Source organism: Topomyia yanbarensis, chromosome 2 (assembly GCF_030247195.1).
Source record: "Topomyia yanbarensis strain Yona2022 chromosome 2, ASM3024719v1, whole genome shotgun sequence".
Lineage (NCBI taxonomy): Eukaryota > Metazoa > Arthropoda > Insecta > Diptera > Culicidae > Topomyia > Topomyia yanbarensis.
In genome coordinates this window covers 444,930,193-444,942,860 of record NC_080671.1, presented here as the reverse complement: position 1 = coordinate 444,942,860, position 12,668 = coordinate 444,930,193, and the positions used below count along the sequence as shown (strand labels likewise).

Below are 12,668 nucleotides of genomic sequence, written 5' to 3'. Positions count from 1 at the left end.
TAAATGGTCTATTTCTTTTATCATCCTTCCCATTTGCAGCAGTTCTGCCATCTTTGGTCAACGCATTGGCTCATATGGTAGAGCGATAATTGGGGCACTCGATTCGAGTTTTCGTTGCTGTCAAACATGGGCGCAGATTAATTAATAAAATAGTACGGCACCTTGCCTAATTTTACCTATCCACTGTTTCACTCACGCTTTGAGACAATGTTTTCTGTTCGCTGAAATATTTTGCAATATCTTACCAGTAGCACCTCCGTTTTATGCTAGGCTATTTGCAACTTCCCTCCGTGCATCCAATTTCGATTCATATCGCGCGCTTCCATCGCCAACATTTCTTTAACCCTAAAAAGGCAAAGGGTCTCAGAGCCCCGGCTAGTTACAGTTCTCTACTAGAATCTCTAGTTTCAGTGAACTTGTAATTTGAAATACAAATGATTGAGCGTTTTCGATTCTCTCACTGATAAAACGACAAAAAAGAGGCTTTTTATTTCATTGGGTCTTATGAGCGACGCTTCTTGAAGTCACAATTGTAGCTTGCCTTTTTGAGAATTGTTTACCGTTATTACGATGTCGCCCGCAAACCGTCTACATCCCTAAATAGCGCGACACGACAGTACGCCGTTGTATATCCCATACCGCAGTTTTAAGGGCCAGGATAGAGCCTTGTGGGACTCCTGGCGTGATTCTTATAGATACCTGTCCTCTGTTGTCCTTGTAAACGGTTTGTGGAAGTAACACTTGTTATTCAAGAATGAGATCCCAGCTCACATTATTGAACGCGAACGACTTTCGTTATCACTGTGCAATATCGATATCCCATCTGCTTGAGCGCCGTCTCGGCTTTTTCAGGTCAGTGCACTGTCTTACTAACACCAATTGTAGACATCTCTTTCCGAACTCCGAACGCATTCTTCATCAAATCGTGATCGCTCTCTGTAAATGTTGATGAGAAATATCCTATTCTATCAATGAGTTTCCCGAGCATGCATTTTAGTCATAACTGCTAATTTTTTAATCCTGCAACGCAGTTTGTCTGAGGATTCCAAAATTACATTTAATGTCTCAAAGCGGCTCACAGTAATACAAATTTTCTTTGATTAGGGAGAAATTTGCAAAAGTAGTGCAAACTGCAGAAGGAGGATGGTAGGATCTCAAAGTGTTGACCTTAGTGCCTAGCTCCCAATCATCCGTAAATTTGCGTGGCCCAGATTCAAGACATGGTTTCGAATCTGTGAAATGAGAGGCCGTTTCCTGCTATTCCCTTGTGCCCTGTCACCCACAATAAAAGTGAGCTTGCCTTTCCTTGTTAGATAATTCAGCATTTACCAACAAATATAGACGAGATTGGACTAAAAGTTATAAAGTCCAAAAATTTTAAACTAGGATGACTATCTGACAAAATGGCCAACATCTTGCCGCTTGGGTCGCTGCTAAGCAGATGTTTTCTGGCACACACCTTAATTACATATACCTCCGCTTGAAAATCTAACGGTCTAGAACTTAGAGCCTTGTAGAACCTATGATACGATCCACAGCCTCCTGTTTCCACACCACAGTCTCTTTTCCAGCCATCATTATAATATTCTTGAGCGCGTTCCAGAAGCGGATTGGTTAGGAACAACTTATCCTTGAGTTTTAACTGATTAGGTATGCTTATGTAGGTTTGTCTATGTATGGGAATTTTGGGGAGCCCCAAATCGTGATACGTAATTGCATTAATGTAGGGTGGTTACTAGAGCTTCCATTTCCCGGAAATTTTTGGCTTCCCGGGATTCGGAGAATAATTAAGTGATTTCCCGGAAATTTTCGGGATTCCAGGAATGCGAAAAAATTTCTAATGCAAAAAAAATGCATATATATCTGGTTGATGCTAAATCAGACCGGACTAAGTGACATTGTATTGTATTTCCAGAAAAAACGAGTTTAAAGTTTATTATAATTCGAAACTAGATTTTACCATAATTCTTACTTCTTATAACATATTTCAAATCTGGCAAGAGTCGAGTGTAGCTGAAGAAATCCTTTTTCCAATGCTATCATTATCTCATTTTTTATGATTTTGCGAAGTAGTCCGGTCTGACTTAACACCGACTATCTGTGCTAAAGGAGTAGTCAGTGATCGGATTGAATCTTTCGATAACTTGTCCCTAACTTTGTACAACATCAACTTCTTTTGGTCATTTTTACTTGGGTAGGAAATCCATTCTGGAAACACGATTACGACTGAATCGGTGTAAGAATACAGCTGATCGAGTTACTATCAAACATTGGAACTCGCGGAAAAACATTTTAATGGTATTTGGTCAATTGAATGCGAAGCACATTTTTTAGCTTCCTTATATATTGAATAAAACGCCACGTTCAAAAACACAATAGTTACTGTGTGCGACTAATGTCTACTCTTTATGAAGACGGCCTCAAATATACGTGGTATTCTTGTAATGGATCATCGGGTGTACAATGGAGCTATCACCTTCCATATCCAGTGCTAAAAATGTTTACATCTATGGATATAATAAATATATGTAGGGGAAAGAGGGTAACAGTGGAACTATGAGAACAATACGTTTTCATAGTTCCACTGTTACCCTCTTTCCCCTACAAATAGATGCAAATAAATTGCTCCACTAAAAATTTTGCTGATCGAAAGGAGATGCTTTGTATACGAAGTGGGGAGACTTTACCAAAAAAAACGATCTCAAAAAAACTTATAACTTTTCAAAAATTAAATTAAAAATTCTGCAACAAATCATGAAGACGCACAATAACTTTGCACATTATATCTCAATGACTTTTGAGGGATTGCAGGCCTTTTTAGAGATTTATGAAGTTTTAGCTGAAAACCTGGTCAAGTCTCCCCATGTTCCCCTACTAGTAAAAATATTGACATCGAATTTGTTGTCAAAACTTTAGCACGGAAACAAAAGCTTACACTTATTTAACAGAAAACTACAAATAATTATTCAGTTCATGCGCAGTAAAGTCCTCATCTGTATTGTTTCTCATAAAAGTAATAACAAGTACGCTTTGATACTAAATCAATAACAAATATTTGGGAGTTTGTGAAATTTAATAAAATGAAGGTTAAACCGAACTTCGATATCTCAGATGTGAGATGTAGGGGTCCCATACTACCTCAAGGTACAATACTATACGGATGGTTCTAAAATAAGTGAGTTGACTGACTCAGGAGTCTACGGACCAAGAATTAAAGAAGCGATATCAATGGGAAGGTGGCCTACAGTTTTCCAGGCAGAGATTTGCATTAAGGTCGTCGAAATGTGAGTCGAAACTGGTTTGGGAGGGCATCACATCTTTACAACAACTGGCAACTCGGCATAAATTAATGATATTCTGGGCCACCAAGGAATCGGTGGTGACAAAGTGGCTGACGAATTAACCAGGTATGGTTCATCAAACATGTTTTTTGGACAAGAACCATTTCTAGGCATATCTACCTGTGCCATCAAACTAGAACTTTCGGTTTGGGCAAGAGACCAATTACTAAACGACTGGCGTAACGTAGTATGTACACGACAAGCCAAGATGTAACCGTTCGCGCTACGAGTCCAATGCGATCTTTGTAAACTCGGTGGCTTAAGCGCCACTCTCGCGATCGAGAGACCATTGGTCGTTTTTTACTTGCCCGACTAAATTTGAGACCTTCTCTGGGGACGACTCGAACGGCTATTGATTGCTTGCGGAAACTGTCTCAAGGAAATCTTCCGCTATAAAACCTACTCGCCACAATGAAATTTATCACCACCGGAAGCTTTTCATCAATTTCAAACCTGAGCGGAAACGCAGGGACTAATTTGGATTATTTAACGGAACGTAAACGTGTGATTGAATTTAGGGACAGCTTTATTCAAAAGGTAACGAAACTAACTATCACTAACGTAGCGGAATTCAAATTTAATAATTATATTTCGTGCTCATTCTATTTGTACAGTTGCGCTACGAAAATTCGTGCGATACCCGGGAAAGTCTTCCACAAGGGCCAAAGTGTTCTGGATGGCCTTCGCGTACTAAGTTTCCGCTACGAACCACCACAAAACGGAATGGAACCCCATTTTCCGACTCGGCACCTCGGTACGTCTTTGGCTACGTACGGGACGAGGGCCGGCTCTCGGACTTCGACTCGCAAGAAGCAAGGAACTTGGGTCGGAAAACACGGGCGGTGATTGGTGACCGCCGTGAAAATTTCGTAACGGACTAAAATGAACTTACCATCCCTCCGTTTGACGACCGTAACGGCGGGGCTTGATGTAGCACACGAGCGGCGGAGATCCTTCTCCGAAAGTAGAATGGACGACTCCAGTCAGTCCACATATTTCCAGCCCGAACAAAAAACGCCCGTTGGACGAGCACTGCTACTCTTAATTTAAATAATTCTAATCATAAAATTACCTTTTGTACGTAAAAACAGTTTAAGCTTAGAACACCGGACGCAACGACCAACTTCGGTCAGAATTCAACCAAAAAAAACTAAGGAAAATTAAAAAATTAGCACATCACTACATTCAATCACACTTTAAATTTAAGTTCACCTTATACTTTCGTACTCAGAAATAACTTCACTAAGGTTCTCAGACTTGCGTCCAGCACTTCTGGATACCAGCCAAACCGTTTACAAAATGACCGAGTTGTTCAGCTCTCGTATTCAAGAGACCTACGATCTGTTGTAGCTATGATGTTGAGTTCCGAGATGGTGACGAATTTGATATGGCGATTATATACGAAATTTGGCGGGAAATATAAAAAAACTATAACCTAACTTTCCTTGAAATATTTCGCGATGAGCAACAACCTTTGATTATAGCATTTATTCGAGACATCAACCCTATCACAATATTATAGTAAACATTTGGTTGAGTGGTAAGCGTGACCGCCACTGATTCCAGTTGTCCTGGGTTCAAATCCAGCCGAGGTCGTTGAACTTTTTCTGATGTGAAAAAATCTGTGGTCACGTCTTCCTTCGGAAGGGAAGTAAAGTCGTTGGTTCCCGGTCCATGAGTTGTGATGGATCGATATCTAGTCCAGATAGTGGTGGAGTCACCTCTCTGGCGTCGGTAAAGAAGAAGTAGAATCCAACTTCTATACTTACTAACAAATATTCTTCTCCCGTGATACTTGTGGAGTGCGCAGCAGTACTAGACCTCTCCACATGTTGAAAACGTTTTGAAATATACATGGGTCAGCTCTGATTTTTGTTCTAGAGGTGAATTTAAAAACTTTCGCCAAAATTACTTAATTTGGACATGATTTAGAGGTGTCTCCAATCGAAAATCGTGTTTCTGATATGTTTCCATAGAAAGATCACTTACCTTCTGATTTAATAGGCCCTACATGTCCACATATCATCAAATTGTTCTTTAAACAAATCTTAACTTGTTTTAACATGTGCTCTAAGCTCTAATCGCAATGGAAAATTTATGATTTGGATTTTTATATAGAAAAGTAAAACCAAGGAAAATTAGTAGTATTTTTTCCTGGTTTTGATATTGGAAATTGTGCAAATTAAATCATTTTTGGCGAAAATATTTTAATGTAACTATGTTTATTTGGGCCTAAATGCGGTAGCTTAACAAGGTCGATAATTCATTTTTAAGGTACATGGTACGTGTTAGTGGGGGAAGAGAAAGCCGTATTTAGGGGCGGCTTGCTCCCCTCTTATCTTAGTAAAGGGGCGAAAGGATATTTCGGATGATTATTGGCACTCCGATACTGTCATGATGTTCTTGTGACGTGTGTCATGATATTCTAGATGGACGGTTATCAAGAAGGGTATGCATCGAAGACTCGTGAAGCAATGCCATATTGTAGATACAGGCATAGGTTGGTGAGGTTCTACTGTGAATGAGAGAAGGAAAATGTATTAAACTTGGACATCAATAGTTTTCAAAAAAATAGATAAGAAAAATATAGGGGTGGTCACGGCTTGCCAGGACATCCCGGACTGGCACATAGGGTGATCTACCTCGGGCCCGAAGGGAATCTATTAGTTGGGACCTGGCAACACAGTACTCTGCGCAGGGCCAAACAACATGCTCGATGTCGTGATAGCTGTTCTCACAAACACAATGATTACTTTCAGCAAGCCCTATACGATGGAGATGCACATCAGATGTGTAATGGTTGGACATGAGCCTTAACATCGTACGAATAAAGTCCGGGTTCACATCCAAGCCCTTAAATCAAGCATTCGTTGATACCTTCGGGATAATGGAATGTAGCCGGGACGGTGGCTGTCCATTGTCCATTGCTCCATGAAGTTTGCCAACTATCGAGCGTCCTCTGACGAGAGATACTGAAAAATTCGTTGAAGCAAATTGGTCTTTCGTAAGTGTCGCCTTCTAATGCGCCCACCTTGGCTAAAGAGTCCACCTTCTCATTGCCCGCAATAGAACAATGCGACGGGACCCAAACCAAGGTAATCTGGCAAGATTTTTCAGATAAAGCACTCAGATATTCCCGTATTTTCCCCAGGAAATACGGTGAGTGCTTTCCAGGCTTCACCGCACGGATGGCCTCAATGGAGCTGAGACTGTCCGAAACGATGAAGTAATGGTCAGCGGGCAGGGTGTCAATGATCCCGAGCGTATACTGAATGGCAGCTAGTTCTGCGACGTAAATTGAAGCAGAATCATTGAGTTTGAATGAGGCAGCAAGATTTTCGTTGAAGATACCGAAGCTTGTGGACCCGTCGAGAATTGATCCGTCAGTGTAGAACATTTTGCCGCAGTCGACTTGATGGTATTTATTATAGAAAATATTTGGGACCACTTGTGGGCGAATGTGATCCGGGATTCCACAAATCTCTTCTTTCATGGATGTGTCGAAAAATACAGTTGGATCAGAAGTACCTAAGAGAGCACGGTTAACGTTATACAAAGATGAATTGATGTTCTGTACCATGTAATCGAAGTACAAGGACATGAATCGGGTCTGAGAATTAAGCTCGACAAGCCTTTCGCAATTTGCAATTACCAATGGGTTCAAAATATCGCATCGAATGAGCAATCGATATGAGAGGTCCAAAAATCGATTTTTTAGTGGAATGACGCTTGCCAGCACTTCTAAACTTATCGTATGGGTCGAGTACATATATATGCAACCCAAGGCAATACGCAAACAGCGATACTGGATTCTCTCTAGTTTGATGAAATGTATGCTCGCAACGGAGCGAAAACAAAAACATCCGTACTCCATCACTGATAATATCGTTGTTTGGTACAGCCTGATTAGATCTCCTGGGTAGGCACCCCACCATGTTCCGGTTATTGTACGCAGAAAGTTGATCCTTTGTTGGCACTTCTGTTTCAGATACCTAATGTGACATCCCCACGTACCTTTAGAGTCGAACCATACCCCGAGATATTTGAATGTTGAAGCCTGAGCAATAGTTTGATCCATTAATTGAAGCTGTAGTTGCGCTGGTTCACGCTTTCTAGAAAATACGACTAGCTCAGTTTTCTCCGTGGAGAACTCGATACCCAGCTGGAGAGCCCAAGCAGACAAATTGTCCAAGGTATCTTGCAGTGGTCCTTGCAAGTCGACGGCTTTAGGACCTGTAATAGAGACCACACCGTCATCTGCAAGCTGCCTTAGCGTGCAGGAATTGACAAGACATTCGTCAATGTCATTCACATAAAAATAGTAGAAAAGAGGGCTTAGACATGAGCCCTGGGGAAGGCCTATGTAGCTAAATCGTGATGTCAATAAATCACCATGCGAGAAATGCATTTCTTTTTCAGACAACAAGTTTAGCAAAAAGTTGTTTACAATTGGTGAAAGACCATGCTGGTGCAACTTCTCATAAAGAATGTTGATAGAAACTGAATCGAAAGCCCCCGTAATATCCAAGAATACTGATTCCATCTGCTCTTTGTTAGCATATGCCATTTGAATTTCTGTTGAGAGCAACGCAAGGCAATCATTCGTCCTTTTGCCTTTGCGGAAGCCAAATTGTGTATCTGACAGTAAGCTATTTGCTTCGACCCAATTGTCGAGGCGAAACAAGATCATTTTCTCGAACAACTTCCGGATACAGGACAACATTGCAATCGGTCGATACGAGTTGTGGTCGGAGGCTGGTTTTCCTGGTTTTTGGATGGCGATGACTCTCACTTATCTCCAGTCATGTGGGACAATTTTACCCTCAAGAAAAACATTAAATAAATTCAACAAGCATCTCTTGGCAAAGTCTGGCAGATTCTTCAACAGGTTGAATTTGATTCTGTCTGGCTCTGGAACTTTATTGTTACATGATAAGAGAGCAAGTTGGAACTCCACCTCGAAAACGGTGTTTCGTTCGCGGTATTGTGAGGCGACGCAGCGCGGTAAATTTTTTGTGCCGCGGTGGATTCCGGACAAATCTTCTTGGCGAAAACGAGTATCCAACGGTTTGAATATTCCACGCTCTCATTAGTACTATTTCGAGCAGTAGATGTTTCTCTTGTTAACCCGTTGACAAACCGCCACCAGTAACTGCGTTTCTTGGCTTTCATTAAATATTTCATTCGCTTTTCTAATATCGCGTACAGTCGATAGCTAGCGACTAACCCGTCGTTCCGGAAGGCTTTATACGCGGCAGCCTGCTCCGCGTACACGTCTGAGCACTCTTTGTCCCACCACGGATTGGCAGAACGTTTTTGGTTGTTCACGTCGGGTACTCGTTTCGTCTGAGTTTGCATGGAACAACGTTTCGTTCTTGTCTTTTTAGTCGGTATAGTTTTATACAAATCAGTATCCCCAAATTATACACACTCGTGTGTAACTCGATGGATTTTTTGGCGTAAATTAGTTTTGTGAGAACACAAATATTTTCATGAATACAAGATTTATTCATTATTCGAAAAGCTTGGTTATGATTTTCGTACAAACTTTACAAAGACATGATTATTTTTATGTATATATAAACATATTTTTCCGTGGGTAGAGCAACATACAATTAGGTTTACTGGGGAGGTAAATCCATTTCGGTTATTCCAGTATAATAATGACAAAGTTATATTATAAACATTCGTATTCAGTTTAACGGTGGGTTCGCCACCACTTGTATAATTTTTAAAGCTCTAAAAATTGTCTTCTACCATTTCAGCTCGCTGCCGAGAACGACGGAATCGTGGTATCCAACGATAACTATCGTGATCTGGTGCAGGAGAGCTCCGAGTTCAAAAAGGTGGTCGAAGAGCGGGTGCTAATGTACTCGTTCGTCAACGATCGCTTTATGCCGCCCGACGATCCGCTCGGCCGTTCCGGACCAACGCTGGACAACTTTTTGCGCGTACAGCCCCGAAAAGGCGATCCGCCACCACCGTGTCCGTACGGAAAGAAGTGCACCTACGGCAACAAGTGTAAGTTTTACCATCCTGAACGGGGCAGTATGCCACACAAGTCGGTTACGGAAAGATTGTCGGAGTATGCAGCCCGCCATTTACAGGCTAGAAGTAGTGTGGGTGCAGGAGAAACCGCAGGAAATACTATCGGCGGACGCAATGTAGTACAGGGCAAATCACTCAGTGTGCCACTGTCGAACAGTAGTAGTGAAACTAGTCCAATCAATGATAAAAGGAAAGCATTATGTAAGTTTTTGATATACGAATTTCTGTCAGCGTTTTTCATGTTTATTCTCTATGACAGGTCGAACAAGATCCAATGTACCTCCAGACAGTAGCAGCATTAATTTGGGGGATCAGCTACAACAGCAATCGCTACATCCCCAACAGCAACAACATCCGTACATGCCAGCACAGAACCGATCGAACTGGGATCTTTCACCTCTTTCACCGCTGCCGCACAATTTAGTCGATTCACAAGCATTTCCAAAATCTCATAGCATAGAAAATATCTCCAAGGAGACGTACAACCAGCTCCACCATTCGAATAGTTACAGTGCATCACTGTGGAATCGACAGCAACAACAGCAGCAGCAACAGCAACAACAACAAGTTCAATCGACGCAACCGGACCCATGCGACCGCAACCAAGATCCTAGTGTCAATCTACACCGCAAGTTACAGCGTCAGCTGACGCTTAATCCGGCCGGATGTGATCCTCGAATCTATCAGATGCAGCGCAATAATGCTGCTGGACAGCAGCAATCTCAGCATCACTCGGCGGTGCAACTGTCGCCCCATCGGCCACTGGCGCCCTCTCTGAGCGGAGGCGCCCGTTCAAACCCGGCAGCTCAATGGGATTTGCATCAGGTAGGTGACGTCCCTGCTCAGCGGAATGCATAGTTTAGAAATTCTTGATTAGTTATTGTGCCAAATGTTCTATAATATACCAACTTTTTTTTAGAACGTAACTCGCATTGCATCAGCACCGGATCCGTCCCGTCCCTGGCATACTGGTCCACCGCCAGCTTCGTCGTCGGAGCCTCACATCAATCTCTGGCCGCCTCCAACTCAACAGCAGCAGCAACAACAACAGGTGGTAGTTTCCAACAATGCCAGTACTGGTGGTGTCATAGGTCCTCCTCTGCCGCCTCCGAATCCAACGCATCAACAGTTGCAAGATCAGCGCCGCCGGTTGCATTACCATTTGGCTAGTATTTTCCCGGAAGAACAGGTGCAGTCAGTAATGCAAATGTATCCTGATGAAACAAATCCGCAGAAGATATGCGCCGCTATACTGTCCATGTTTCCCAAGATGTAAGATTCGGTTTACTTATTGTTGTATATACTGCCTATTGCAAACAAAAGTTTAGGCAATTTTCGAATGTTTTTATTGGTCAAACGATGTGGCATCGTTCTACGTACCTCAGCTACGACAAGGCGTTGTGTCCTCCTAGAGGACTTGAAATATATGTTTTCTGTTCTTTTAAAGACGAAATACTCAGCCAGTGTTACAACTATTAGTAGGGATGTAAATTCAACACTCTAATATTTTAGGTGCCAAAAGTCTATTCCTCTTTTTAGGTAAAATCAAACGAAGAAACAAGGATAAAAAAAACATTGTTCAAATTATCGCTTCCAGTCGTTGAGAGAATTCCAATTTTATAAATCTTAAACCTATTTAAGACAAACGCAAAACTTATCTTTAAGGACCAGAAATTCTAATCTCAACTACTGCTCTCAGCACAATTTGCAGCAGCATTTTCTGTTTTACTTTTACCACATATTAATATTCTTACACCCAACTATCTCGATTGTAAACTATTTAATCGATACTTGTTAGTTCTGTTTTTCTGTTGACTATATATAAATTGACTAAAAAAATAAACAAACCATAACCAAGCATCTTTCCTCTCAATTCACTGTAAAACATCTTGAAAGTTTTCAATTTATAATACGTACTAAAACGGTATTAGCCTAGCTTTAGAGAGCATAATATGTTAGTCCGTCTGCCACCTTTGACGGAATCACGACCTCTCCTTCTTTCATTTTTTGCTTCGAAGGCGATACGATAACAATAATACAAACATATGAAAGGGCAGAATCATGATAGGACAGATTGGAAGCAGTCAGTTGCGTGTAATAGTAGACAGCGAAGCCACTCAACTAGAAGCTGAAACCCCATCATTTCGTGTAACTTCATATTGAAGCACCTTCGTTGCGTTGCGTGGACGAACTTAACTTGTGTGTATGTGGCGAGCAGCTCAGTCGTCTTCTCTCAGTTCTGTGTTCTATCAGTATTGTTCTCCGATTTGTTTAAAACTTCATGAAGTGTGGATTTACTAGGCCGATCTTTGTATCCTTCTTTAGATCAAAACACGACATCATTCAGAATGAATCCAGTTCACGAAAACAACAGGAAAAAAAAAGTTTCATGGAAAGGAACGGGCGAGAATAGTTTTAAAACTTCCTTTAAATAATATTGCATTCAAAGACAATTTTACAGTACCATTTTACTCTGATAGATTTGTTCTTAATGTTTATAAGATAATACCAGGAGTAGACAGGATGGGCCGAAGGGTAGATAGTAGACCAAGTGGACAAATAAATATCACCAAGAGAATGTTGAAAAAGCACGAAATAAGATAAAACGGAACTATCTACATGCTATGCATATGAAACGTAAAATGTGTAAATTTGAAACATTATCATGGATATGAGAGAAAGATGAGTTTAAAAATATACAAGGTACATATTCAATGGAGTTGACAGTGGTTGAACATAGAATCAAAAAGAAATTATTCCCAGAGGACTGCACAACTTTACATTTCACTAAAAGTCCATAATAGGCATTCGTCTCAGGAAGAGTATAACTTAAATTACAAGATGTGTAATTAAAGATGTTTATAGTAGAAACATTTTCGTGGTAAACACTAATTGCGGTAAGTTCTTATTAAACCCGAATAACACGGAGACCAGAATAAAATGTTTGGTAAGCTTCTGCAACATTTAATTAACTGTTAAGTACTGTACTGCAACACGGGGTGAAAAAACTGATCACTTCGACCTTACATAGAACTATTGTGAAACCCCTAGGTGCTCATTGGACAATGCTTAATCGTCCGTCAGCTAACCTTAATACGTTGCGTAAAGAAGTTGCTCGGATCTCTTCTCTTTAGGATCTGGAAATCCTTCATCAAAGATCAATAACCTATTTCTGGTTCTGGTGAGAGCTGGGTATTTGCTTAGTATGCCGGAGGAACCGCTTGATGGCAATTCTTCCAGGCACTATCTTCAGCATTTCCTGATTTGGCTAAATGAGCT

The 12,668-nt window shown here is 41.1% G+C and overlaps 1 protein-coding gene across 3 annotated transcripts in view; it reads left to right on the top strand.

The window, feature by feature from the left end:
* Positions 1-12,104, top strand: part of LOC131685688 (probable ribonuclease ZC3H12C) — an 82,015-nt gene extending 69,911 nt beyond the window's left edge. For all 3 annotated transcript variants that reach the window (XM_058969576.1, XM_058969578.1, XM_058969577.1), the window contains exons 3-5: positions 9,107-9,590; positions 9,649-10,214; positions 10,309-12,104. In XM_058969576.1, coding sequence (XP_058825559.1) covers positions 9,107-9,590; positions 9,649-10,214; positions 10,309-10,665 — 1,407 coding nt within the window. In that variant the 3' untranslated portion in view covers positions 10,666-12,104. The remainder of the gene's footprint in view (positions 1-9,106; positions 9,591-9,648; positions 10,215-10,308) is intronic.
* Positions 12,105-12,668: the final 564 nt, after the last annotated feature.